This window comes from Papilio polytes, unplaced genomic scaffold, assembly GCF_000836215.1.
Source record: "Papilio polytes unplaced genomic scaffold, Ppol_1.0 DF821845.1, whole genome shotgun sequence".
Taxonomy (NCBI): Eukaryota; Metazoa; Arthropoda; class Insecta; order Lepidoptera; family Papilionidae; genus Papilio; species Papilio polytes.
Genome location: NW_013527359.1, coordinates 3,404,072 through 3,430,053, shown reverse-complemented (window position 1 = coordinate 3,430,053; position 25,982 = coordinate 3,404,072). Strand labels below are relative to the sequence as shown.

The following is a 25,982-nucleotide window of genomic DNA, read 5'->3' as shown; positions in this document are numbered from 1 at the left end:
AATGCTGACACAAATCACACTTCGCTTCATAAAGGATGCTAACAACCAGACAACCGTCAATTTTTTAACGGAATTTAGAGTTTAAGCATGGCCTTATTCATTTGTTGCAGTATTCGACCGACCAACCACGAAAGGATAAATTCCTAGAAAAAGTATAACCAAAAAGCTAAAAAACAAAAGTAACCTACATATTCTTTCAGACTTTGCTTTATCTATGCCAAATTTACCCCCATCCATTCATCCATTTAGGTGTGAAACTAACAAATATCTATCTATCAATCAATTTAAAAGTTTGAATTTATAACATTAATAAGAAGATAGTTTATCAGAAACCGACCTGCTGCGGCAGTCCGGTGTGCGTGGCGGGCGGCGTGGGCGCGGCGGCGGAGAGCGCGGCCGTGGTGGTGGTGTTGGTGGAGCCCACGAAGGCGGGCAGCGGCGTGCTGGGCACCGCCTTGACGGCCGCGCGCGACACCGCGCCGCCCGCCGCCGCGCCCACGCCTCCCACCGCGCCCACGCTGCCCACGCTGCCCACCGACCCCACAGACCCGCTCGTTCGCTTCTTCACGGCCGCCTTCGCACTGTTCGATGGTACCTCGATTTCCTTTTCCTCTTTGTCCATTTGCGCTATCTGTACAACACAAAATTATTGCACTATTAACATTATTGTTTCACTAGCTTTCGCGCGCGACTCCGTTCGCTTGAAATTAACAAAGAACAAAAGTGAGTTGTCTGTGTGTTCTTCCAGACTATCCTCTACGTCTATACCAAATTTCATCGAAATCCATTCAGCCGTTTAGGCTACAAACTCTACCAAACATCCATCCATCCATCAATCTCAACTTTCGCATTTATAATATTAGTATGAAGTATGATTACAATCCTCCCTAAAGCAAATCATCGCAAGACGTAATCAAGCCCTAAAGTCTTATAGGATTAAGTTTTAATGAGTTTGGTTAACTGTTATTTAATAATTAACTTGAATAAGAATATCAATCACTCAAGGTTTTTTCAATTTACAACTTTAAGCTTCTTAGGACCAATTAAGAGTTTTACTTTTTGCTTAATTTTTCATAACATAACATTTCCTATAGAAAAGAATCAGAAAACACTCACCCGGTTCAAAAACAATTTTTCTAAGGTTTGTGCCATAACAACCACATCCTCTCCAGGCTTGTTGTAAACATAGCAGTTGGTGAACATTGTGTTGAAGTCTTGGATACATTCTTGCGCCGAGTAGTAGTAGTTTGACTCTAAACGCTTTTTAATTGTACCCAAATCCATCGGCTTTTTTATAATTTTATGGTAATCCTGAAATAAATTAATTTGACATATAGTAAATTGTGACATACCAAATATTTATATTCACTGTAGTTTGAATATCGTGTTTTTTTTTCATATTACAATACATATACAAGTACAATACATATACAATACATACAACATATTCAATATACTTACTGGGAGGTTTAGCTTCTTTGCATCTACGGGCTGATGAAATGGCCATGCAAACTTATGTTTCCAAACTGCCTTGATCACATTCTTCTGGAGGAACTGCAATTGATTCGTTATCCGGCCTTGCCGCCGCGGCGTGTCCTCTGGTGGTGCTCCATTGACAGGTTCTGCCATTGGCTACAATAAAAAGAATATTAAAAACACCCCATAAAAAATTAAAAAGATAAGGATTATGTTACTAAATTTATAAATTTTTGTATATCTATAGAAAATACTTACAGTACTTGTAGTTGCGAGAGGATCCACAGCCTGCTGCATTGTGCTGGAGTCTGCAATCTACCTACCAAAGTTACCCAAACACTATAGTACATATACACATATACATATCAAACATAACCTCTACATTGTAACCATATCTAAACAAATAATTGTACATTTGACTAATCATAATCCACTTTCTACAACCTGACATTTATGTACTATATAGTATTAAGGGCCTGCCTCACCAAATTGTAAATTGTCTGATAACAATCGAATATGTTAAAATATGTGATGAAAATATCGGACTTTGTTCCCTTATCTAACAGTGACATCATTTTTAAGCTATCTGATCTATCATCCAGTGGTGGGACAGGCACTAAGTATAATATTTATTTTGTAGGGGAAAATATCAATGGCCTCCCATATAGACTGTCATAAAAATTTACTAAATACTGAATACTAAAGACTTGATAAACACGAATTTTTGTGTAAATTTAAAATAACACTAAAAAGAAGAATGCAAAGAATCCATTTGTTAAAACACAATATTTTATAGTTGTCATGCATAAATTGCATTTGAACCATGACAGTTTACATAGGAGCCATAGATGTGTTGAAACAATATAGGCTCACCTCAATCGTTACAAGAGGTTCATCCAGTTTCTGACTAAGAGGCATCAGCTAAACCCTCTTATAACATTAAACCATTCTATCATAATAAATTCTTAGGTGCGGTTGCACCCTAGTACCACCTCAATCCAACCATTAAACTATTATAACCTAAAATGCCCTAAAATAGAAAACACAAGATATATTAAAATTGTACCAGATTTTAAAAATATTGAAATTAATTGTTACACTATTTACCTAGGGCTGCGTTTAAACCCAGGGAGATAACGGAAGTCAGATATTGTAAAATGTATTTAATAAGTAAATCAAGATGGGATCCACATCTGAAAATAAAAAAAAATAGATTAGATGCTACTGAAAGAAGCTAAAATTTAATAATAACATGAATATTTACTAATCACCTAAAGCTTTAATAATATATCTTTACAATATAAGTATTTATTTAGAATGGACACCCCATAATTTGTTGTTTGGCTTTTATAAAGTTGATAAACTCTATTTCTTATATTGTCTCATTTACTTATCTTGAATAATGCCATATTTACTACATCAAGGTTTTGGGAATTACCATTTTTATCATTTAAGTTCTATACATAAACAAACTTTTTTTTAATCTCAATATTGATTAACACTAATTTTATTTAACGTTGAAATATTATTTTACCCATACAAAGCTAGTAATAGGCTTTAGAATTACCTATCACTTTGCAACCGTGCCTTTCTAAATTAGACATATTTCTGCCTATGCTATTTCCAGATAAGCATTTTATTCACACATACACTTCGGAGTACAAATCGATATTTATGAAACAAACATGTTTTCATTTATTAAAGTAAATCTTTTGCTAATTTTGATTTTTGTAATACAGCAATTATAAATTTAATATGTTGGGAATTGAATTAAAGGCAAATTTATTAAATATTATAAATAAAGCTTAACAACTCAAATGCATTTATTTATTAATAAAATGGTGAAAGCTTCATTATCTCCGTTTAATAAACACAGTTTATCATTCAAGGGCACTACAACAATAACAAAATTATGACTTTCCTCAAACTTTGCAACAAATAAAGACCAATTTTAAGCTATAAATAATAATTTTATAGTTAAATTCATAAACTGTTTGAAAAAACTTATTCAGTATATGAAAACATTAATTACCATCACCAAAAACATATAATATAGCATTTTCAACTCATAGTTCTAATACATAGCATTACCCTCTAGTAATGAAACAAAACTAAAGTAGGTGTAAAAGAGTAATCGAAAAAAAAAAACTAAAATGATAAATAATTGTATAACCTAAATGTTTTATTCCAGGCAATAACCGTTACTAAGTAGACATTATTTTAATATTGTTTGTTTTCATTTAATAAATCTGCTATAGGTTATGTTCCATGTATTAAATTGTATCATTGTTGATGTTCGGATTTTTTTTGTTTTATAAATAATCCATCACAGAAGTTGCACCAAAATTTCATTAAAATTACCCAATTCAGGCATGGATAAATGCTCTTCATGCAACTTTGATTTGAACACTCAAATACATGATAATAATCAGCAATGTTTTGGTGATTATCTAAATCAAATATGAATGAATTTAATAAGAAGTTAATATTGCTTTTGCCATTATGGACACTGGCGTCTGTCTAGAACATTCTACGACTGATTTTCAACAGAATTACAAATCATGGTGTAAGGGCTTCAAAGGGTAAACAGTAGAATAAAAAGTTGTTGTGATTATAAAATGTATATATTTAGAACTTTATAAGCATATTTTACAGTATAATTATGTTTTTAATTCCAGATTCCAGTAAGAGAATGCACGCACTCAAAATTCATATAATCTCTTTGCAAAACATATGTAACATAATATTTCAATGTGTATTTAATGCGAAAATAAAATATAAAGTAAAATTTCAAATTATGAACTTATTTAAGAACAAATAAGCTAGTGGAGATTTGGTGAAAATTACTGGTACAGAGGCCAAAACGAAAAGTTCAAATATTACTTATTATTCGCAACATGCACGCTCTACTTTTACACATACGATAGTCCTATCAATAGGGCAACAAAATAGCATAAAATACAACAATAAATTTGTGGTAAAGCCAAATAATTATGAAAAAAGACTTACGAAGGATATTAACGCCAATATGGCGGATGAACTAAAAATACGATGTTTGAGTAACTTCTGCAAAAGTTAACTCTATCGAATTGCTTGAATTCATCAAACACTCCACATATATCAAAGTTCATATTAATTAACTAAATATAGTAATTCATTGTCTATAACTAACAAAAACCACTGTCTTTTTTATACAACAAAGAAAAGCACAACCCGAACTCTAAGGTTACAGCCGAGCTTCAGACATGGCGGCCAAACATGAAGCGAGTGACGAGCGTCTCTAGTCATACCTAAAATTCATTTATCACTTATTCTTTCTGGAAAAGAAATATTGAAATAACAGCATCGAAAAACGTGTAAAACCAGGATATTTTAATTTTTGTAAAGCGATGATATAAGGTTTCATAGCAATCATAGGATTCAGTCTCGGAAGATTAGGTTTTCAGCTTCCATAGTAAATCTAGCTCACGAAGTTGTTCGAATTTCGTTCAAGTGGCGCCCTCCAGCCAAACTATGCATCAGAATAAAAATCGTTTAATGTTTATGGTCAATTGCGTATTGCTAGTACTTTATCTTTCTATTTTTTGTTAGTTTTGTAAACATTTTGCATAGCAAATAATTTATAATTAAATGTCTAAAATGAACGATAAAATCAATATTTTAAAATGATTTCCGCATTTATCACTATCTTATAAGAATTCAATACATGATGTAGTCACAACGGTAGTTTTTGGTAAAAATAATAATTTAACAATCATACTATTTCTATATAGGCGGATCTAGTAGAGGTTGCTAACATATTTTAAAATTAATTGTAAAAGGAATTCCAATCCATAAACTCTGTGCGCTTTTCTAGGTTACGGGGCCCTATTTCCGACTGATATAAGTTTATTAAAATATAAAATCCTATATACATTTTCGTTTCGTTTTCGTTAAAGAGAATGTTTAAATTAAAGCCTAGTCCAGACTTGGCCAGTAAAATTGGTTGGTAGAGCAGGTCTAGCATACATATGCTACAATATAAGCTTTCAAGTTGTGAAGACTACGGTAACAATGAGTTCCAGAAAGCGGTTGAAATTATACAACCGCTTTATTAGCAATCTACCAACAAAGCTTTCTATCCAGCTGCATATGCATTCGGGCATTAGAATTCCATTTTTAATTCCGGTATAGTCATCATGGTCATTAGAAAATATACCTACCTATTTTAATCAAAAGTCGTCAAACTTAGACAGATTAAAAACCGCAAGCTAAAGAAACGGGTATCAGACTAAATAATAATTTCCTAAAATAAGCAACATGTGATTCCTATACATTTAGTCCGTTGCCACAAAGACAAACCATCCACATTATGCTAGTAACGGTGAAATTTCTGGACTGTCGAAACAAAAGAATCCTTGGCCCAAGGTTCGCTAATTGTTCTTAGTGATGGCCTGTCGGAAAATATTTAATATCTACCCTACAACTGTTGATCTGTAGACATAGACAGGCTATCTGAGTTGAGTTTGACAATTTTACTGTAACCCGTAATCTGTATATTTTGGTAGTTTTTTGCTTTGGACGAAAAATGAAAATGGTTGCGTTATTTACTCTTTGGTAGGTAACGAAATCATGGGAAATGTTATGTTGAAGTTGATTTAATTTACTGATTATTTTTTTCGTAACACAATAATAACTTTGCTGCAACAAGTTTATATGTGAAGTGATGAATTTACAAGCTGTTTATCGCTGAGTGCCACATACGCATTTAAATTTACAAGTAAGCGTTTGTTACGGCAATTACATAAATGATACAGCTAGAACCTATATTAGAGCGAAGTATGCAGCACTTTCAACAAGTTCGTGAAGTGTAGCAGACTTGCCTGCAAGGTTTATCACGAAAGTGAAAGTGCATACGCGTTATAGTAACGAAGAAATTATTTTTGTGGATTTCATAACTGAACGGTATGAAACATAGTTCATAATTAATTGACATATCTTATACAATTGAGTTCTTAAAAAATAACAATGATTTAAAACTTGTGTTTTGCGAAAACTGCTGCATTATTCTTAAACTGGATCTATTGTCTATAGTTTTCTAGCTTATATATTTTTATTTTTTTTATGTGTAATAATTTGTAACATTTAATTTGATTACAAAATACATTTCTTGAAAGTCTTGTAATTGTTACTGTCATAAAAAATATTAATGAAATAATCTCCAATAGAAAAAACCATTACTTTATATCCGGATATTATTAATAATTGATCAATTAATTTATTAATTTTGTATTAAAACTTTCATGTAACTAAAATATTTAAAAACTTAATTATGGTATAAGTCATCAACTTAAGTTTATACCATTTTTTTTCTTTAAATTTAACTTATATTGGTTTTTCAGAATTTAAAATGGGTGACCATATGCACATGGACCATTCAGGCCACCATGGACATCACATGGCCCATAATGAAGCTCTGGGAGATCACCAACACCATCAGATGAATACCACACAAGACCTGACTGTAAGACATTGTAACAATGTTTTTTAAAATTCACTCCTTTTTTTAGTTATTTTAAAATTCCGTCTATTAAACTGTTAATCCTAAAATATACCCTTAAGTGGGAGGTTAAAAGAATGACTACAAGATATAACAGAATTAACCGGAGGCCTAATTTTAGTCCTTTTCCTATTCCACCCTTTTCTTAAGAGGAAAGGATGGGAAGGAAAAGTGGATTTGACGGTGGAGGAAACACATAGGAAGGGAAATGTCCTCTTTAAATGTCGCCTCCGCCATAAATTAAGGGTAGGCAACACAATTGCGAATATTATGGACAGCAGACGCTTTCCATTTCAGTGGATTCAGGTGGACGCTTGCTCATTTGCCACCTTATATTATATAAAAAAAATATTTGTTACAACATTAAACACATTAATATAAAAGCAAATTTTAAAATGTGTTGAAAAACAGATGAATAATGTTGATATATTGGTATATTTAATGAGAGTTAATAATTCTTTAAAGAGGGTCAAATGTATATGTTAATTATATACAATTTCTTAAAATGCAATTGTTATTTTCAGGAGTTAATTATAAATAACACACCAGAAGCGTTTCGTGAACATGAAGAGCATAGTTTAGGCCATGAATTACACGGAATGGAATCAATGACAGTAAGTACTGGTCCAAGAATAAAGTCAGTTACACACAGTTATATTTGAAAATAATCATTCAGATATATCTAACAATACTGAGAACTTTTTGGTTCTCAGTTTTACCACATATCACATTTATCTGAATGATCCAACTGCTCAGATAAAAAATGAGTTTGTGTAGTTTTACTCATATATTTTAAATATGAGTATGATATATGATTTATAAAAATTTTCCCGTAGTTCCATGGAGGCTACACAGAGACAATTCTATTTTCTTGGTGGACTGTGGCAGATATTGGAGTATTTATTGGATCATTTTTAGCAATATTTATTATGGCTTTGCTGTATGAAGGGTAAGAAATTTTAGTACAGTAACATCAATTTATTTTTATCTTTAGTATTTAATATAAGAATCTATTATTGTCCAAAAAGGTGCTAGGTATTCAATAACCTGTAATAACAGTTTCATATGAAAACATCTAAGTGGTTTAGTAACAAATTCTCAGCTAGGAAATAATCTTAGGCAAATTCAGAATATCCAAATATCAAATTCATCAATTTGGTGTGTTTTCAACCATTTTTTAAACTAATTAAATTTGGAAAATTTAATTTTGCTGGACAATATGTTATAATCTTCTAACTACAGCGATTATACAATACAATAAGACACCTTATACCTTTCGGCGACGAATTTTCACAACAAAGGTTGGTTTCAGTAAACAAAGAGTCATATTTTTAAACATTCCATTTGCTGTGTCTTTGTGGGAGATATAAATATTGATAATTGATATTATATTATGTGAAAATTTTTAAACATAGCTCCCATAAAGGTATCTTTGTTCAACTTGGTCTTAACAATAACTTTACCATTTATATTTCATTGAATCAATCTAATTTAAAAAATAAAAAATATGCTTATTCCAAAAAATCTTTTTGAGAAACAATTTCTTTATGTTGTATTGACTCATCTAGTAGCTATTTTTATTCTAAAGTTGGTAAAAAAACCTTTTTTAGTGGAAGGTATAAATAAATTATTGCCTTTAGAATTATTGTAATATGGCTGAAATACCATTTAGTACAATGACTAAAAACCAATTATAAATTCAGTGTTGACTTGAAAGGCAAATTTACTTTTATTAAAAAAAATGTAACCCCTCAATAGGGATGTATAATGAGCTGGTGATGATGATGAAAAAAGGCTATCATAAAGACGTAGATCATAAAACAATGCCTAATTTAAAATTAATACATTAATAGGCCTATGCATAGGTTGAGATTCAAACTCTCAGCAACAAGATACTGTGATATTGATTATACAAAAAAAAGTACATTAAAATGTTTGTTGCAGGCTTAAGTATTACAGGAAACATTTATTATGGAAAACTTATACGGGATTACAGTATTGCGCTGTCGCCCCACCTGATAAGGGTGTAACTAATATTTGCACTGCAGATGAACCACAAGTTATACAGTTGAGTAAACATGATATTGTAATAAAATAGCATTCATAGTATATATGTTTACGTTTTTTTATTGTTTCAAGGTCCATGCCCCATGTATTGGAACGGAATATGTAAGTAAACTTTAGTATAATTGGTTCAATATTTTATTATAATATTTAAATTACTATTCTATGAGATCCATAACCTTCATTGTTTTGATTGTCACTGGTTAACCATTTTTATAAATAATTTAATAGATTGTGTAAAATTGTCTAAACTCATATCAAGAAAGTCCAGGGTAATTAACTAGTTCAGGGATTGGGTATTGTTAAGAAAAAATTATTAAGTATGAAAATGAATTGAATGAAATGTATCAAAGTGTTAAGTAGGTTTTATATCACAAGCAAATGAAAGTTGTCCTTATTCTATGGATTGCTTCCAAAAATCATATCCTCATTGTAATTATATCCTCATCAAACATTTCTTTAGAATATTTGATACATAAATGTTGTCCATCCTTGAATTATATTAATATTCACATCAGTAGATAATTAATTAAGTCTCTTTTAAAGTTTATAGTCATCGTCAGTCTACGACTTAAGTTTGGTCAAGACTAAGGGGGGTGCCTTAATTAGGGTGGGGATAGCTATCATTGGTCCTATTACAAATAGTTTGCTTATCTATTTTAAGTAGTCCTTCTGGTTGCACCTATATTTTATGTTTTAATAATTTGTTGCAGCCCCACAATGATGAGTTCGGCTCATGCCTGGCAGACGGTGTTGCACGGTATTCAGGTGTTTGTGAGCTATATGTTGATGTTGGTGTTCATGACGTACAACACTTGGTTGTGCGCCGCCGTGGTGCTTGGATCTGCTACCGGTTACTTCCTCTTTGGTTGGCGTGAATCTGTTGTGGTGGACTTCACTGAACACTGTCACTGACCATTAAGATCAATATGCCACACTAGTATTGTTGGTTATGTATCCTCGCTTTTAAAATACAAAATGTTTTATATTGTGGTGTTATCATGTTGTAGTAAGACAGCCTTTTTGGGTGATATAGTTACATTTATACCAGTTATATATATTTTAGGTTGTAACTTGATGAATATTAAATACATTCAAATATGATTTATTTTTCTTATACCTTTATTTAACTTATTGATATATTTACAACATAACAATTATTTACATACAATAGACTACATTAAAAATATTAATTAAGAAATGGTTTTCAAATGCCGATAATGGCAATGTTTTTTTAAGTTAGAACTACTGTTGCATTTGTAACTACAATGTTCACAAGCATAAGGTCGTTCTTCTGTGTGAATTCTTTTATGAACCTTCAAAGAGTTTATGAAATTTGTCCGAAAAGTGCACTGGTCACATAAGAAAGGTTTTTCTGATGTATGTTTTCTTTTATGCTTTATTAAATTTGATGATAATCTTGTAGTATAATTACATTCAGGATATTTACAGGAATAATTTTTATGAACTTTTAAATGCTTTTTATATTCTTTTTTATCACTCATTCTGCAAAATAAGTTGTTAGTTATTAGGACTACATTTAATTTATAATAATTTAAAATTAATACATACCTCAATGAACATATTACACATAAATAATCGGTTTCTTCAACTTTTTTATCATCCTCAATATTGTTTGTTGCTTCAACAGTAATATTATTATGCTTAACTATGTTAGTTACATTTTTTCGAAGTAACTGAGAAATAATCGACAGAGGTTGTGGTCCAAATTGGACATTTTTTGATTTAACTGGCCTTCCGCTTTTATTTTGTACTTTTGGTGTAATTGGACGTATTGTAATATCAGTACAGTGTTGGACTGAGTCGTCCATTGCATATAAATAACTGAAAAATATTACTAAAAAACAACCAAATGAAATATTTTAAACAATCTCAACTTGATGTTTTAATACAAGGATAATAGCATTTTCTTTTGCCAATCAATGTAATTAAATTAACAATAATACTTTGTATACAAAATTTGGATTTGACAGATGTCAATGTCATCAATCGACAAAATTGAGACCGATTTTGCCGCCACTGCCAATTAGAATACTTTCTACCAGACTAGTTAAAATCAAATTCATTAAAACAACTCAACTATAATTTTTAACATAGATTTCTTTCTAACCAAATCGTTAAAATCTATCAGTAATAAAAAAAAATAAACAAAAACTTATTTTGACCGACAGGAAAGCATGTAGCTTTATTTGATTGTTATGACATTTCACTTTGACAATGACATGATTTGTCAAAAGTAAATGTATTTATGGTGAAGTAAATAGATAGTATTTAATAATTTTTAAACAAACTTTATAAAAGCAATAATGATTAGAAAGTTTTGCCATACTCAACCTAAGGTATTATCATTTGTGGAAGAAATGCAGAAGAATTTTATACCAACAAATAATTTTCAAAGAGCTATATTGTCGGTAGGATCAGCCGCTGTTGCACTTTTGAATCCATACAGAGGAGATATGATAGCCTGCCTAGGAGAAATAACTGGAGAAAGCTCTTTGAAGTATATGCGAGGGAAAATGTTTGAAACAACAGAAGGTGCTAAAATATTAACTGAACAACCACGCATAAACTCACAAACTGTGTGCTTTGAAACTCTATCAAAAATGCCAGAAAGATCGATTGGCAGAGTGTACGCAGACTTTATGACAGACAATAATATTACCGCAGACTCGAGATTACCAGTACAGTTTATATCTGATCCAGAATTAGCTTATGTTATGCAAAGATATAGAGAGGTCCATGATTTAGTACATGCTATTTTATTTATGAAAACTACTATGCTTGGTGAAGTAAGTAGACGATATACACAAACCACTCTTTTTAACATCTATTTATGATTATTGTAAGCTATTTGCTTATTAGTAAACATGTTAATCTAAATAATGTCTTTGAATATTATTATAGAATTTTAACTTCTAACAAACTACTACTTTTGTATAAATTTCTGCTTCCTATAACGTTTGCAATTAAATAATGTATAGTTTATTTTTAGGTCACTGTAAAATGGATAGAAGGTATCCAAACAAAACTTCCAATGTGCATAGGTGGGGGAATCTGGGGAGCTGCAAGACTCAAACCAAAGCATAGACAACTGTACCTCAAACATTATTTACCTTGGGCAATTACAATTGGGAATAACTCTAAATTTTTACAAGGTATGAAATATAAAGAAAGTTATAGTTTTCTATACATATTTATACAATTTAGATTTTTTTATTAACAGGTGTTTATTTTGAAAAGCGATGGGACCAAGATATAGAAGATTTTCACAAAGAAATGAATATTACAAGACTGAGTATAAAATGATAACATAAGATATAGAATATTATATATATCTTTTTAAATGTAGAAAACCGATTGTTTAGTACCAAAAATATTGTAAGGTTTGTAAAGTAAAAGTATTTTGTTAAATAATTTATTTAGCTGAAACATTGTTGATTAAATGAGTACACAAATGTTATTAAAAAAAAATATTTTATTTCTTATGTTAAAAAACAAATGTCAACATCATAATAACATTTCTGAGCTTCTACCATTTGGATTGTGTAGAGGTGTGGTATAGTTGCCGACCTCCACAATCCATTCATACCAAATCCTTCTAGAGTTGACACAACGCCAGAATGTCGCGGTTATTGTTTCACCTTTATGTACTCTTAAAGGTGTCTGAAACAAAATACAATAGCTGATAATCATGTTCATTGCAAATGTCATTAATAGTCAAATAAGAAAATGGAGTGCAGTGAAACAGGTTCTTATTGGTTAGTACTGTCAGATAATGTATGTAAAAAAGAATATACAGATACAATGTGAAATGGTTTTGTGATACTATTTGATGTTGACAGGGAATGATAGGGAGTTGTCATAATTTACTTGACTTCCCAGGTCAGATATTCCTAACATTATATACTACAATAAAATAGATTTACCAAAACTTAAAAACATTGCGTCAAATCATACAACTAAAAAATTATACTATATTATTTATAACACGGCTAAAACTCACGTGGGAACTTTTTAGCCGTGTTATAAATAATATAGTATAATGTCTCACGAATGTTTTAATAAGTAAAAAAATTATAATTTTCCCATAGATTTACAAAGTCATAAATTATTAAAAAAGAAGCAAGCTATATCAAATAAAGTCCTAAATTAAATAATAACAGCTAACCTTTATTGGTATGAAAACAGGAAACCATGATATCATTCCTGGGCTATGAGTTGACGGTACAATACTGATCATTTCCTCTCCATACAGCGAACAATCAAAGTACCCTCCGAAGCCATGCATCACATTATCCTGTTCCACAACCCAAGATACTGTTGCTGATCTCCTGTTGTCTGTTAACGGTAGACCTCTATAATCTGTTAATTCATCACCTTCATGGTCTGTTGTACCTTTCGCTGGATGTTTAAAGTTAAACACTGGCTGTAAATACATTAGAGCTTTTTATCATCTACCTGGTCTTATAACAACTAAACATTGGGTTGTTATAACAATAATTTATTGGCATTTTATAGTCTTAAATCCTATTTGAAGAGATAATATTATTTTTCACAAACTACTCTAAAATTATCAATAAATAATAAGTAGAACAAAACCTCAAGGTCTTGTTGGTTGTTGATAAATTTAAGTCACTATCACTACTATATTTTTGATAATTGTCTTCAAAACTTACTATTATGTAAGTAAAAGTTTGGATGGATGGATCAGTTGTAACCATTATTTCCAGGACTAAACAAATGTATATTCAAATATCTCTAACATTGGGAGACACAGCTAGTTTATGTATTAAGTTTTAAAACAATACCTTAGTCCCTGCAATATCATGTTTATTCTGCATATAAACAACCCATAATGTTTCAAGGTTTTTCTCTTTTTGGTTTGTTGTACTTGACGAAGCAACTTTAGCTGCAGCCCACAATCGAGGCGAGGATATTGGAGCTACATAGGAATTGTATTCTTTAGGTATTGATATACCATCAGGCTTTAAAAGACCTGAAGCACCATCTAGACATTCCGGAGACAGTTCATTATCACCCCATGAACCTGAAATTCAAGAAACTAAATATAGAACTAAACTAAGTAAAATTGTCATTCACCATAGAAAAGACTAAAATCTTCAAAAGCAGAATATTTTAACTTATGAACTAAAATAAAAATGAGTTCTTCCACAAACTACATCTATGCCACATATCATTGTGATTTAAAGGAGCATTGTCGAAAGACATTTTTAAAATCCATCCATCTAAACATTGGTATTAAAACATTATAGTTAGAACACATTTCAACATATCTAACAAGTATTGAGAAATAAGATACAGATATAACATACCTAATAACTCAGAAATAATAATATCCGCTTTTGGAGATAAATTAAGATTTCTCATATCTCCAGGTATAACGACGACGTCCCGATCGCGCCATACTTCACGTACTTGTGCAGCAAGCACTACTACCGCACAGGGATTCTTCTCTACTGCTATGACCTTTTGTTACATACATTGAAAAATGTATTTACAAAATAATTCTATATACTACATAATGTAAAACAGCAATAAATAGAGATTTCACTGAAAGTGCTATTTAAGTTTAGCCCCTGATGCTTAGAACTTAAAAATTGTAGTGGGATTTTATATGTATAAACTCTAACAGCACAAATAATTATTCAGTTGTTACTTAAATATCAAATAAATTACTTATTAGTGCATTTACCAAGTGGAAATTCTTAAAATTACACTACAAATCCTAGGTATTTAAACTTAGGGTCTGATATTGAGGTATTCGGGTATAAGTTAAATTTCTATGAATATAAAAGAAAAATTATATGATTACCTTAACTTTACTCTTAGTGATATCAGCTGCATTAAATGTAGCTCTCACTAATGGACCTCTGCCCGCTCCTAAAACCATCACTGTTACAGATTCATTTTCTTGCAAACAATCACCATGACCTACTTCATTTTTCTCATTTGAAACAGAAAATTCTTTGACATCATTCTGCAATTAGTTGCACAATTATTAATACTATTTTTTTTATAAATAAGCAGTTTGTAATAAATCTTTGCTAACATTCATTAGCTGTGCTCATGCGCCATACATCATAGCAGAGCATGTTGGAGTGTAACAAAGCTACATTCCATAATCTTTTTTTTTATATAAAATAAGGTGGAAAATGAGCTAGTGGCTGTTGTCCATAGACTTATACAATTCTAGATGTGTTGTCTACCCTAAATCGACGGAGGAGGAGATGCATATAAAGAGGATATTTCCCCTTCCAATGCATCTCCTCCACCATCAAATCCACTTTCCTATCCAATCTTTTATTTCTAAGTAAAGGCTTGAATGGGAAAGAAACTAAAATTAGGCTTGGACACTAAAAAAACTCACAGACGAATTGAGTACCTCCTTCTTTTGGGAAGTTAGTCAAAAATAATTTCAACTTACACAGAGTTCATTAATTTCCTTGTTATCTTTGTTCAGTCGCTTTTCTTTGATATCAATCAATGCTTGTGTAATAGCTTTTTGATATTGATCATATTTAATTGGATCCTTTTCAAATACATTATATGTATGTGTGTCTAAATTGTCCGCAAGAGGTTGCAATGGTGTTTGAAGATAATCTTCCCACCTGGTTGTTAAAACAAATAAGTTATACTAAAAAATAAAAATAGGATAAAATTGTTAGTAGTCACTCAAAACTCAGCATACAATGAAGACATTCAAAATGTTGTGTAAAGTATGTAATAAGCCTTCCATAAAAAAAATACTTACAATAAAAAGAGCAACATAATTAAACACATTCAAAGCCAATTAATTACTTGAACAGTATGTTATTAACACATTAAAATTGTAGTGGAATTGATAGCACAGTTCACAGCTTTCAATCTTATTCTAAAAAATTGTGTTTAAAGTCATTTTTTAAATATCTTGGCCAAGATCATTGCACACTGTGAAGTATTCTATCTCTCCCCACTTCCTGCTACACCCTAATACTACTTAAATCATGCTCTGAGTAACAAATAAATCAACAACTACTGTACCCTCGTGCATAGCTGAGCATAGGATCATCAGCTTTGTATGGTCTTCTTTGCCACAATCGGAACAGATATTGTAGATAATATTCAATATTAGATCTTCTTGCTCCACTCACAATTACTTGGGCTTCATGTTCAACCATATTGACAACTAGTTGCTGGTGGGCTCTTGATAACACTGGATACCTGTATTTTTAAGTAATGAACATTTATATCTTGTTAAATAAGGTTCCATTGAAACACTAATTTTTTAAAGAGCTGAGGCACAAGCTTAAAATTTGTTACTCACCCTTTTTTATTGTTATGAAAAATAGATGTTGGAACAACAATAGCTTTGACAGGTTCACCAAGCCATCTTTTTAATATTTCTTGAGGTGGTATATCAGCTGATAACTCTAAGACAACTCCAACTCGTTTGTCCCAATCTAACCGTTCATGGAACTTGGACCACCAATGCCAGGTTTCATCCCAAGCCTCCTCACATTCATCATCATCATCTTGGTTGTTGCGTCGAGCATTTCTTGTACAATACATTGGTACAGATGCCCAAATAAGGGAAGGGTGATGGCTGCAACAGTTAAAATATTCATAACGATAAAAGTAATTCCTATCATAAATTTGAACAGAGAAATTCTATGTAAATACTATTCCTAATTGTACATACCTTGTTTCATAATATGTTTGGAGAATTCTCGATAAGTTATTTGTATTTCTTGACTGTAATGATAACAATATAGCAGGTACTCCCAAACCCCGGCAGTAAGACAGCTCTTCATTCAAGCAATCCTCATGACGCTGCCGCACTACCGGAGATTCTGAATCCACGCAAATATAAGGCGATATCTTTGCAACTATACGACTTGTCCAATCTTGTGGAGATAATACCATGTCAGACCGTGTGAATCCTCCAATTTTACTAGCACCTGCAATATATGGACGACGAAAACGTGGATGTACAACAGGCGTAACTATGAATGAATAATTACTATGTAAAGCCTCCGTAAGACATGCTTGTAAATCCGGTGTTGTGATGTATTCCAGACCACAAGATATTTCTTGGGACATTTCTTATTTTTGTGGTATTAAAACTTTCAATAAAGATAAAACTTTTTCAATTCAATTTTCAGTGTTTTAAAAAGTCAAACCAAAAACTATTTTTTCGTCATAGATTAAAATATCATAACTAACAGTGGTGAATGTTGACATAAATAAAATAAAAACGATATCATTTTATAACCCAACCTAACGTTTTGTGCTTTTGATTTTGGTGAATCCTACTTTTTTAACGACTATATATTAGATATGTATATTGTGTTACATATGTTTAATTCCTTCACCTTTTGAAGAAGATTGAAACGTTTCGATGTTTTCCTAAAATCTACAATTTTCTAATCTATGAATGTTCACTAACTGCCATCTGTCATCCTTTCCTTCAATTTGCACGTGTAAAATTGTAAACTTTAAAATCTTGTTTGATTTTTTTTTAAATTGTCCATGTAACATTCAACCTAATTCATATTTTTACAATAAGTAAAACATAAGTATATAAGTTCAAATGCCATCAATCATGACATCTCAGAAAAAAACATTAAAAACGAAACAGTTAAAGAGTGAGCTATCGAAAGAACTACAATTTATAAAAAATATATTTTCTAGTTTGTCCTTACCAATACATAAAGGTATGAATAATGTTTAAATATTGTACACAAAGGTTATATGTATCACATAAAATTTATATAAGTTTATTTGCAGATGACGATGCTAACAATGACTTCGAAATGACCAATGGTGTACAGCCTGAAGATAAAAAAGAACTACCTAAGCGTGCAACAAGTATTGTAGAGTTAGAAGAAAAATTGCAGAAACTCAAATCGCAAAATAACTTTCACTTAAAAAGTAAACTAGCTAAGAAGAGTATTAACAGCAAACTGAACAAAAAACTCAAGAAAAGAGAAAGGACTAATAAAACACATGTAAAAGGTTCAGCACCAGAATTTGAAAATAAACAGAAACAGCAGACAGATGACAAAAAAAATGTGAACATAGCCAAACCTATATTTAATAGCGAAGGAAAATTAGTATTTTCTAAGTTTGACTTTGCCAATTTTGGTAAAAAAGGTATGTTCATGGTTCTAAAATATGTATTCAGAATGTATTACATTACTTCTCTGTAATTCATTTCACATTCATGTCATCACTGAGTGATTTTTAACCACAAGATAATTTTTTTTTGCAGACAAAAGTGCCAAAGTACACAAGGACCCGAAAAAAATACTAGAAGATATGAAACAGCAAGAAAACAAATTACGTGAATTACAAGAAGCAGATAAAGGTGACAAAGCAAAAGAAATTAAAGAAAAGATGGCATGGAAAAATATACTTCAAAAGGCAGAGGGTCAGAAAGTTAAAGATGATCCTATATTATTGAAAAAGTCAATTAAGCGAATGGTAAGAATGTGTCCATGCATCATAATGTATAATATAAAAATCACCTAACTAAATTGTAGAAGAAAGTAACTTAAGCCCAAATATCATATTAGGGTAATTTTGTTATTCCTTTTGAGTCTATATTTGGGATATCCCATTCTACTCTAAATTTCTACATCAAGATAAAATAAACCAATTTTTAATTTCAGGATCAAAAGAAAAAGGCAAGCAAAAAGCAATGGGACAATAGAATAAAGAGTGTTGAACAAAAGAAAGAAGATAGACAAAAGAAAAGGAAAGAGAATATTTCTAAAAAGAAAAAAGAAAAGAAAACAAAAATTGTAAAAGCTGCAGTCAAAAGAGGAAGGGTTGTTTTATGAATAATTTTACCTGTAATTTTTCTTAATATGATTCATAAAATAAATGATATTACCGTGGTTTGATTTTAAATAAATATGTATTAGTAAATCTATCCTAATAATGTACAAGAGAAATGGAAACCTCATGTAAACTAAACTACTGATGATAACGTAATGTGTGCGGTGCTGAGAGTCTGAAGTTTATATCTATCTTGCCTAGAGACACCTAAATCTAAAGGTTTTGTAAATACAAAATTGCCGATTCTGTAAATAACTAAGACATATCATTTTTAAAAGGACTTAAAATCACTTGGACTTTAAATACCTGCAGCTGGAATTCGTAGGGATATTACAACAAAACTAAGTGTTTCGTTTAGTGGTTTCCGCTGTTTTGGTTTACAAAGGCACTGAACTGAACCAAAAATATTCTTATCTGTGAATTGTTTAAATTGACGAAATGAAAGTTCGTTATTATCTGTGGATGTGCCCAAACCAAACAAAATGGCCGAGCCCTTTTAATATTTGTTTGATATCTTTCATGGGAAGTTCATTTTTCATGTATGTACATATTACTTTAATTAATGTACAATAAGGAAACAAAATATATCGTTAAAACTGTTGTATGCGTATGTTAGGTTTAAAACCCTTGACTCAATAATAATTGAGTTTGTGTTGTTTGTTTACTTCACTACAAAGCTTGGCCTAATTTCCTTAGCAATTTTTCTAAGTTCATAATAACAATGATTTCTATTATGTTAGTTATTTTTTAATAAATCATATGTTAATTTAGGTCCACTATCAGAAATTTTGAACAGGAGTGATTACTATAGTTAAAAAGATGAATAACTACGTATTATTTAATTTTCAGGCTCTGATTAAAATATGTCTAAAAGAGAGGGAAACGATCGAAATGAAAAAAAATTGGATCCAAGCGATTACGAAAGTTTAATATCTCAACATAGCATTTTCGAAACGACAAGGACTAAACATCAAGAATTGCCTAGTTTCCCTGGATTTTCAAATGCGGGAACTCAGACAAAGTCAAGCGATTTGAAGGCACAATCGGTGCAGTCTGGCTTGGGAGCGTGGCATTACAACCCTTGGTGGATGTTAGCAGGTACTTCTCGTGGAGTTTCTTCACAAGATGATTTCTCAGAGTCAAGTGACCAAGCCAAAATTAAACAAGAACCGAGCGGAGCAGGTACTCCCGATCCTGATCATGATCCTCTACAAAGTGAAGTGGAACCTTATCATACTGCTACTCCACCAGCAGGGTTAGACTCATTTTGTGATGATTGTTCAGATCCTTTTTGTGATTCCAGTGCAGCAATATGCCGTAGATTATTCCACTGTCCGCATTGTCGTAAAAGCTACCCAACTATTCTCGAATTCAATACACACTTAACAGGAGTTCACCCAGCACAAAAACCTTTTAGGTGCCAAATCTGCTTGGAACCTTTTCATAAGAAATCTCATTTAAGAAGACATTTAGATGCAAACCACACCCGCAAGGACGTTAATAAATGTTCAGTTTGTTCGAAATATATAAAAGACAAAAGCAATCTACGTAAACATATGCAAGTACATACAGGACGGGTACCTCAAAAACAATTTAAATGTGACCTATGTAATAACAAACGTTATATGTCTCTGGATAGACTCAATAATCATAAAGTGGTGTGTACCGGAGAGAAAGTTCTAAAGTATTGTGACATGTGTACCAAGGTATTTGATAATTCAAGATCATTGAACAGCCATAAAAAGGTTCATGCAAGAGAATTGAAATGTGATAACTGTGGTGAACAGCTTCGTTCATTAGAACAGTTTACAAATCACAGAATGATCTGCCAAGGAACATCTTCGGACATGGCTGGTGTTAGTGGCACATCTAGTACTGATGTGCCAAGTATGAATCGTTGTTGCACACAACCTGGTTTGTGTGAACATGATAAACCAGCATACCTCAACATACCAGGCTATGCTGCAGGTAGAATACTTGATGCAACAATATCATCATTAAAAAACGATATGAACTGATGTAGTATGGTGCACCAGTTTTTAAAATTTACTACAGGTTTGACTTTTCAAGTTTATTTTACAGTTTACCAAATAGTTAAATCAATGACAGTAATTTTCAATTGAGAATTTCACAAGACTGATGCAAATATCCCGCCTCACAACTTGCTTTATTATTACCATTTGAATTAAGGTGTAGAAAGTAAGGTAAAATACAATTAGGATATCTGTAGATGATGGACTTATTCATACATTCATATAAATAGTCTACCTCTCAAAATGTATGTTTTCAATCAATACACATTGGTAAAAAAAAAAACTATTGTGAGAGGTCAACTATTTATCTTTGAAATGTATGAATATGTTCAAAATTATCCACCTTTTACTTTTATACTTAATTTTATAAGTTTTCTACAAAAATAGCTTTACTATATACAAACTGAAAAATAACTTTGTACATTTCTTCATACAATACATTAATTATTCTTAATTTCATAACAACAATATCTTGACTGATTTAGAGTAACATTTAGTGTGCAGTATTACATCATACCCTATTTTGATTTTCTATTTTTGAATAAAAATAAGAGCTATATTTTTTTATAGGTTTTAGAACATATTTTTAGGAAGTTTATGTTTTACAAAGTGTCGGTCTGTGGAGGTTTTTGTGTACACGAGTATGTCAATATTCCACAACTCTTCTGTACTCTACTCCAAAGACTTACAATAGTTTCACATGCATATAGAATGAATGTTTAATATTTCTTAATGCACCTTTATATGTGGAAATATGGCATTAGATCTTAGGGAACTGTAAAGTGCAATGACCACTGGCAAAGCCTGACCATGTTGAAGATATCAATTTTTTTTGTTGTGTAAACACAAAATATTTATTCGTGAAGTGTTATACACTAGTTATTATTTGTGAGATTGCTAAGAGATCCTATTACATTCTATGAAAAACAAAAATTTCAGTTATAATACTGTTAAATTCAAATTGAGTATTATGTTTAAATGCATAAATATCATAAATGATTGTAAAAGGGTCTCAGTATATTTTACGAATGTATTTATAGATGTACACAATATTGTATGTATGTTCACGTTTATAATTAATGAGGCTATGTATATATTAGGCTATAAAGCCTATATAAATTTTTAAATCATATGCATATTTTATCACTTGGGATGATTTTTATTTCTTTTTACTTATTTTATTTGTTATTTGTATGGAGGCTGTATGTTGGTAATATGTTGTTGCTATTTACAATTGTTTTTTCCACTTTATGTACTTGTTTTTTTATTCTTGTAGTTTACTTAGGTTAGTTTTGTATTTGCTTAATTATGTTGTATATTTAAAAATGTTAAAAATTTTATAAATACATACACAAAGTCATGGTTCTAATAAAAACAATTAATACCCTTACAAACGTAGGGCTTATAACTCTTGTATGATGGATAACTTATTCATCTTACGAATTAGAATGTCAATTAAAACTGCAGACAATAAATTCCCTATTGTTTGAAATCACTTTTTAGCATTAAAAATTATAATTTGCAAGTCACGATGTATTCACAAGCCACGATGTAAAATTTGTATTAGTCTGACAGTAATATGTTTGATTCCATGATTACTTAAAAAGTCAATAAATTCTAGCAAAATATTTTGTAATAAATTGCTTAACCAACTTTGAGGTTATATTGAGCGGGAATACTTTTATTCCGTTATACATTAATATCCAAATATTTTTAAGTATGAATAATTATTATTTTTGTACACAAAATACAGTACATGTTTTCTTTACTATTAGAATAAAATAAGAAAACTTTTTTTGAATAACTAGCAAATTATATTTGCATAATTTTATTACATTTTCAATGCTATTTCGAATTGATATTGGCCATAAAATACCCACCATTTTTATTTTTAAGTCACAAAAATTATATAAATGTGCTTTTGTGACAGCAAATAACTTATTTTTTTTATTTGATAAAATTAGTTATTTTACTGACATTTTTTTTAGATTTAAAGCTGATTTTGTTCTGTACCTGATGGTAATGTTTTATCAACCATAGCCTTAATTAATATGTTTAAGTTGATTGTTTTTAAGTTAAAATTTGAGGCTGCAAAGTTTGATGTTTTCATATTGTTTTATAATTATTAATTTTTGAGGATTGTGGAAAACTATGCTCAAGGCAGAGTTCCCAAATGTCATGAAATTAAAAAAAAAATTCTGAATTCCAATTATCAGACTTTTTAAATAACTTTACAGTTCATATATTTTTAAAATGCACGAGTCTTTGTTGTAGCCATGTTTACCTTTTTTTTACATTTTATGTTTTTCAGATTCTTTTTACATTTTTTGTTTTGTGTAATAATAATTTTGTATCATTCAATCTTTGAATAATGTTTATTACCGAATATGAAACCGCCTAATTTTTTAAATCAATTGTTATCTACAATCGCCGAAGTATTAATAATCTTATTAAAGAGTAATTACTCTAGAAGAAATTGCTTCTAAATGTACGTTTATTTTTCTTTTTTCATATGTTGTAATTCATATGTTTCATAACTTTTATGTTACAAGAGCTAGTTGTTATTGTAAATTGATGAACTTTTCTGGAACATTTCAGTCATCAAAGTTATAAACTTTGAATTTGTTCATAAAATATCGCGATAAATTGTTCTACGTAGAATAAACGTGGTTCCGGGAAATATGAATAATAAGGAAGAATATCTGCAATTTTTGATAATGCCAAATATTCTATTAAACATTTATTCCAACAAATATTTTATGTACTTATGTTTTGTATTTAAGATTTCTTTTGACTTGAAAATGTATTTTGTTTAGAGTAGAACATCGTATAATTTGATTTACAGATAAATTGCATTGTTTTTTTTTATCTGTATGAGGCAAGTACCAAGATGTCTGCATCTTGAGGAATTAATTATTTGTATTTGGAAAATGTGCGACCTAAATTATAAAGTGGGGATGTAATCTTAATACCATTTAATTAAATTCTATTTTTAAGTAAAATAAGCACAATGCAATAATTAAAAAAAATGCCGATGTAGCGACTAGTACAAAAGCAATTAAGAATTTTGATTTTTATATTAATCATTTATTTATATTTTTAAATTTATATGATATTATAGTTTCTAAAGTTTCAAATTTATAAGTATTTAGCGTGGTGTGTTTATTGTTATAATGCACCTAGTTTTAAGAAAAAATGTGTTCATATGAATTTAGTTATTTACATAGAATAGTATAATATCTATATTAGCACAGTAGACTGTATAACAGTGCAATTCCACTATTCTACGAAAGTTATATTTTTCGTGTATACGTAACAATTTCCTTACATTTTTGCATTTTTCAATAAAGCAAAATTTTAGTCAACCATTCAAGTCTGTTTTTGTCAATAAAATGTTTTTTCGATAATATACTATGGAAGCCGCTTCAAAAATACATAAATTTTGTAATAATATTTTGTAATTATAAAGTATAAATACATAAACTAAATATCTGTACACGACTGTCCATAATAAACTTTCTTTTTCAGATTTTGATTTTTATTTCTTGGACCAAATTATGTTTTGGTCATGTATTTACAAAACATAGTGTCATTAGAAACGCATTAGTAAATGGCAGGGATTGAATCTAGATATGTAGATAACGGTCCGGTGCTCCACCGATACTCTTATAAATAAATACATACATAATTGTGGTGGTAGTGCATGTTATGTAGGTTAGTGCTAGCTAGCTATTACTTTTACTTTCCTTACTAATATTCATTTTTACAATAATTTGGCTAGCAGTGATCCGTGTTTGCATTCGTTTTATCCGAAAAAGCTACCAGACAATTTTATGTGTGATTGTCTGCTAAACCAAGATATTATAAAGCGGGATAAATGTTAAAATTCTGTTACAATTACGAAGCCAAAAATTTTAGTTTTATTTAAAAATTAAACTAGAGTAAAAAATCGTTAAATATTATATTCTTTGATTATTGATTAGACTTGTCAACCAGTCCACCTGACATTGACATTGACAGTTTGACAATCATAATTTTCATAATATTGTAGGTTAGATTTTGGAGTTTGTTCGGTTGAAATTGAAAGTTTTAATTTAAAAGAGAAAAATAGACACGGTTAAGTACCCTTTGCTATGGAGCGGTTAGGTACTACAATTTTAAATACACTATGGAGACCAAGTTTGAATATAGTAAGGTAAAGATATTCTTGTTGTTGTTATTTTTTGCATAACCTGAATACTTACAATTACTTCATTTTTATAGAACAAGATATCATGCTGATAAAACTAGGCTTGTACGAAGATATGGGTATGAGGAAAAACTTTGGTGTGGGGGTTTATTACCAAGGAATCCGGGAAGACAGTTACCTATTCCAGAATACAGGTTTGTCTGCTATATTTACAACTATTTTATTAGATTAAAATAAACGAAGAAGCCTAAATGGTTATAATTTTATGAAAAGTGTGATAATCATTGTAACAATGACTTCTTTTTATTGCCAGGCCTGCAAATGCGTGGACTGAACGCAGAGCATTATATGGTCAGAATGATTATATAGATATATTGGGTCCTGGGAATCTTCACCCAGTCAAAACACTGTACACTGTCCCTTCATGGATTAGAGGAGTCAGTGGCCATGAATATCATGTGAGTATACAGTTTCAGTAACATTTCAAATAACTAAGCAAATAGAGAAAAATACTTCCTCCATCTCTGTCTACTGTTCTATTTTACCATTATAATATGTTACCCAGGAAATTAGGAATATTTTTTTCTGTTATAGATATTGTTAAGGAAGAAAAAAATGTTTGCTAAAACAGCTTCACCAATGGTTAGACCTACCAAGTGGAAGGAGTTAGAAAAACGGCTATCTTATTTGTATAAAAAACTCAACAGGAAGACAAAAACTGGTCAATCGCCGGACTAGAAACTTAAATAGAAATAAGCATTTATGGAAAATATGTAGTTTGTTAATAAATAAAAAATATAATTAAGATTTTATTTTAGTT

At 30.6% G+C, this 25,982-nt stretch overlaps 8 protein-coding genes across 10 annotated transcripts in view; 5 read left to right on the top strand and 3 right to left on the bottom strand.

The window, feature by feature from the left end:
• LOC106107809 (homeotic protein female sterile-like) overlaps window positions 1-4,984 on the bottom strand; it is a 19,132-nt gene extending 14,148 nt beyond the window's left edge. The window contains exons 1-7 of the mRNA XM_013288813.1: window positions 4,486-4,984; window positions 2,584-2,669; window positions 2,350-2,506; window positions 1,735-1,791; window positions 1,462-1,632; window positions 1,117-1,311; window positions 338-631 (exon numbers count right to left, since the gene is read on the bottom strand). Of these exons, the coding sequence (XP_013144267.1) occupies window positions 338-631; window positions 1,117-1,311; window positions 1,462-1,632; window positions 1,735-1,791; window positions 2,350-2,394 (762 nt within the window). The 5' untranslated portion in view covers window positions 2,395-2,506; window positions 2,584-2,669; window positions 4,486-4,984. The remainder of the gene's footprint in view (window positions 1-337; window positions 632-1,116; window positions 1,312-1,461; window positions 1,633-1,734; window positions 1,792-2,349; window positions 2,507-2,583; window positions 2,670-4,485) is intronic.
• A 1,069-nt stretch (window positions 4,985-6,053) lies between these two features.
• Window positions 6,054-10,183, top strand: LOC106108027 (high affinity copper uptake protein 1-like). 2 transcript variants are annotated; one of them, XM_013289100.1, is made up of 7 exons: window positions 6,054-6,235; window positions 6,858-6,979; window positions 7,540-7,629; window positions 7,852-7,964; window positions 8,960-9,082; window positions 9,155-9,184; window positions 9,793-10,183. In XM_013289100.1, the coding sequence occupies exons 2-7, from the start codon at window positions 6,866-6,868 to the stop codon at window positions 9,992-9,994; spliced, it is 672 nt and encodes a 223-aa protein (XP_013144554.1). In that variant the 5' UTR covers window positions 6,054-6,235; window positions 6,858-6,865; the 3' UTR covers window positions 9,995-10,183. The 2 variants fall into 2 exon arrangements, with proteins under 2 accessions (XP_013144554.1, XP_013144553.1); XM_013289099.1 differs by having other exon boundaries at window positions 6,054-6,420.
• A 21-nt stretch (window positions 10,184-10,204) lies between these two features.
• On the bottom strand, window positions 10,205-11,102 carry LOC106108028 (zinc finger protein 681-like). The gene is made up of 2 exons (XM_013289101.1): window positions 10,652-11,102; window positions 10,205-10,585 (listed from the first exon to the last, which is right to left on the bottom strand). The coding sequence occupies exons 1-2, from the start codon at window positions 10,909-10,911 to the stop codon at window positions 10,273-10,275; spliced, it is 573 nt and encodes a 190-aa protein (XP_013144555.1). The 5' UTR covers window positions 10,912-11,102; the 3' UTR covers window positions 10,205-10,272.
• A 233-nt stretch (window positions 11,103-11,335) lies between these two features.
• Window positions 11,336-12,487, top strand: LOC106108026 (ubiquinone biosynthesis protein COQ4 homolog, mitochondrial). 2 transcript variants are annotated; one of them, XM_013289098.1, is made up of 4 exons: window positions 11,355-11,439; window positions 11,516-11,889; window positions 12,093-12,255; window positions 12,324-12,487. In XM_013289098.1, the coding sequence occupies exons 2-4, from the start codon at window positions 11,557-11,559 to the stop codon at window positions 12,404-12,406; spliced, it is 579 nt and encodes a 192-aa protein (XP_013144552.1). In that variant the 5' UTR covers window positions 11,355-11,439; window positions 11,516-11,556; the 3' UTR covers window positions 12,407-12,487. The 2 variants fall into 2 exon arrangements, with proteins under 2 accessions (XP_013144551.1, XP_013144552.1); XM_013289097.1 differs by having other exon boundaries at window positions 11,336-11,889.
• Window positions 12,488-12,555: 68 nt separating this feature from the next.
• LOC106108025 (protein arginine N-methyltransferase 5) lies at window positions 12,556-17,279 on the bottom strand. The gene is made up of 9 exons (XM_013289096.1): window positions 16,800-17,279; window positions 16,425-16,703; window positions 16,142-16,321; window positions 15,546-15,729; window positions 14,934-15,098; window positions 14,434-14,587; window positions 13,909-14,147; window positions 13,269-13,526; window positions 12,556-12,763 (listed from the first exon to the last, which is right to left on the bottom strand). The coding sequence occupies exons 1-9, from the start codon at window positions 17,198-17,200 to the stop codon at window positions 12,608-12,610; spliced, it is 2,016 nt and encodes a 671-aa protein (XP_013144550.1). The 5' UTR covers window positions 17,201-17,279; the 3' UTR covers window positions 12,556-12,607.
• A 313-nt stretch (window positions 17,280-17,592) lies between these two features.
• LOC106107878 (surfeit locus protein 6 homolog) lies at window positions 17,593-18,999 on the top strand. Its single transcript, XM_013288887.1, has 4 exons — window positions 17,593-17,814; window positions 17,888-18,253; window positions 18,372-18,583; window positions 18,772-18,999. The coding sequence occupies exons 1-4, from the start codon at window positions 17,691-17,693 to the stop codon at window positions 18,940-18,942; spliced, it is 873 nt and encodes a 290-aa protein (XP_013144341.1). The 5' UTR covers window positions 17,593-17,690; the 3' UTR covers window positions 18,943-18,999.
• A 379-nt stretch (window positions 19,000-19,378) lies between these two features.
• LOC106108111 (zinc finger protein 98-like) lies at window positions 19,379-21,510 on the top strand. The gene is made up of 2 exons (XM_013289197.1): window positions 19,379-19,479; window positions 19,790-21,510. Exon 2 carries the CDS (start codon window positions 19,804-19,806, stop codon window positions 20,956-20,958), a length of 1,155 nt encoding a protein of 384 aa, XP_013144651.1. The 5' UTR covers window positions 19,379-19,479; window positions 19,790-19,803; the 3' UTR covers window positions 20,959-21,510.
• Window positions 21,511-24,984: 3,474 nt separating this feature from the next.
• LOC106108169 (39S ribosomal protein L51, mitochondrial) lies at window positions 24,985-25,972 on the top strand. Its single transcript, XM_013289263.1, has 4 exons — window positions 24,985-25,168; window positions 25,237-25,356; window positions 25,476-25,620; window positions 25,757-25,972. Exons 1-4 carry the CDS (start codon window positions 25,107-25,109, stop codon window positions 25,898-25,900), a joined length of 471 nt encoding a protein of 156 aa, XP_013144717.1. The 5' UTR covers window positions 24,985-25,106; the 3' UTR covers window positions 25,901-25,972.
• The last annotated feature ends 10 nt before the right edge of the window (window positions 25,973-25,982 follow it).

Coding starts and splice junctions, on each gene's coding strand:
- LOC106108111 (XM_013289197.1), top strand. CDS start 19,804: ATGTCTAAAAGAGAGGGAAACGATCGAAATGAAAAAAAATTGGATCCA.
- LOC106108028 (XM_013289101.1), bottom strand. CDS start 10,911: ATGGACGACTCAGTCCAACACTGTACTGATATTACAATACGTCCAATT. Junction 10,586..10,651: donor TGTGTAATATGTTCATTGAG/GTATGTATTAAT, acceptor CTTATTTTGCAG/AATGAGTGATAAAAAAGAAT.
- LOC106108026 (XM_013289097.1), top strand. CDS start 11,407: ATGATTAGAAAGTTTTGCCATACTCAACCTAAGGTATTATCATTTGTG. Junction 11,890..12,092: donor AAACTACTATGCTTGGTGAA/GTAAGTAGACGA, acceptor GTTTATTTTTAG/GTCACTGTAAAATGGATAGA. Junction 12,256..12,323: donor TAACTCTAAATTTTTACAAG/GTATGAAATATA, acceptor TTTTATTAACAG/GTGTTTATTTTGAAAAGCGA.
- LOC106107878 (XM_013288887.1), top strand. CDS start 17,691: ATGCCATCAATCATGACATCTCAGAAAAAAACATTAAAAACGAAACAG. Junction 17,815..17,887: donor GTCCTTACCAATACATAAAG/GTATGAATAATG, acceptor GTTTATTTGCAG/ATGACGATGCTAACAATGAC. Junction 18,584..18,771: donor AAAAGTCAATTAAGCGAATG/GTAAGAATGTGT, acceptor TTTTAATTTCAG/GATCAAAAGAAAAAGGCAAG.
- LOC106108027 (XM_013289100.1), top strand. CDS start 6,866: ATGGGTGACCATATGCACATGGACCATTCAGGCCACCATGGACATCAC. Junction 6,980..7,539: donor ATACCACACAAGACCTGACT/GTAAGACATTGT, acceptor TGTTATTTTCAG/GAGTTAATTATAAATAACAC. Junction 9,185..9,792: donor CATGTATTGGAACGGAATAT/GTAAGTAAACTT, acceptor AATTTGTTGCAG/CCCCACAATGATGAGTTCGG.
- LOC106108025 (XM_013289096.1), bottom strand. CDS start 17,200: ATGTCCCAAGAAATATCTTGTGGTCTGGAATACATCACAACACCGGAT. Junction 15,099..15,545: donor AGGAAATTAATGAACTCTGT/GTAAGTTGAAAT, acceptor AACTAATTGCAG/AATGATGTCAAAGAATTTTC. Junction 14,148..14,433: donor TATTATTTCTGAGTTATTAG/GTATGTTATATC, acceptor CTTGAATTTCAG/GTTCATGGGGTGATAATGAA.
- LOC106108169 (XM_013289263.1), top strand. CDS start 25,107: ATGGAGCGGTTAGGTACTACAATTTTAAATACACTATGGAGACCAAGT. Junction 25,169..25,236: donor CCAAGTTTGAATATAGTAAG/GTAAAGATATTC, acceptor TCATTTTTATAG/AACAAGATATCATGCTGATA. Junction 25,621..25,756: donor TCAGTGGCCATGAATATCAT/GTGAGTATACAG, acceptor TTTCTGTTATAG/ATATTGTTAAGGAAGAAAAA.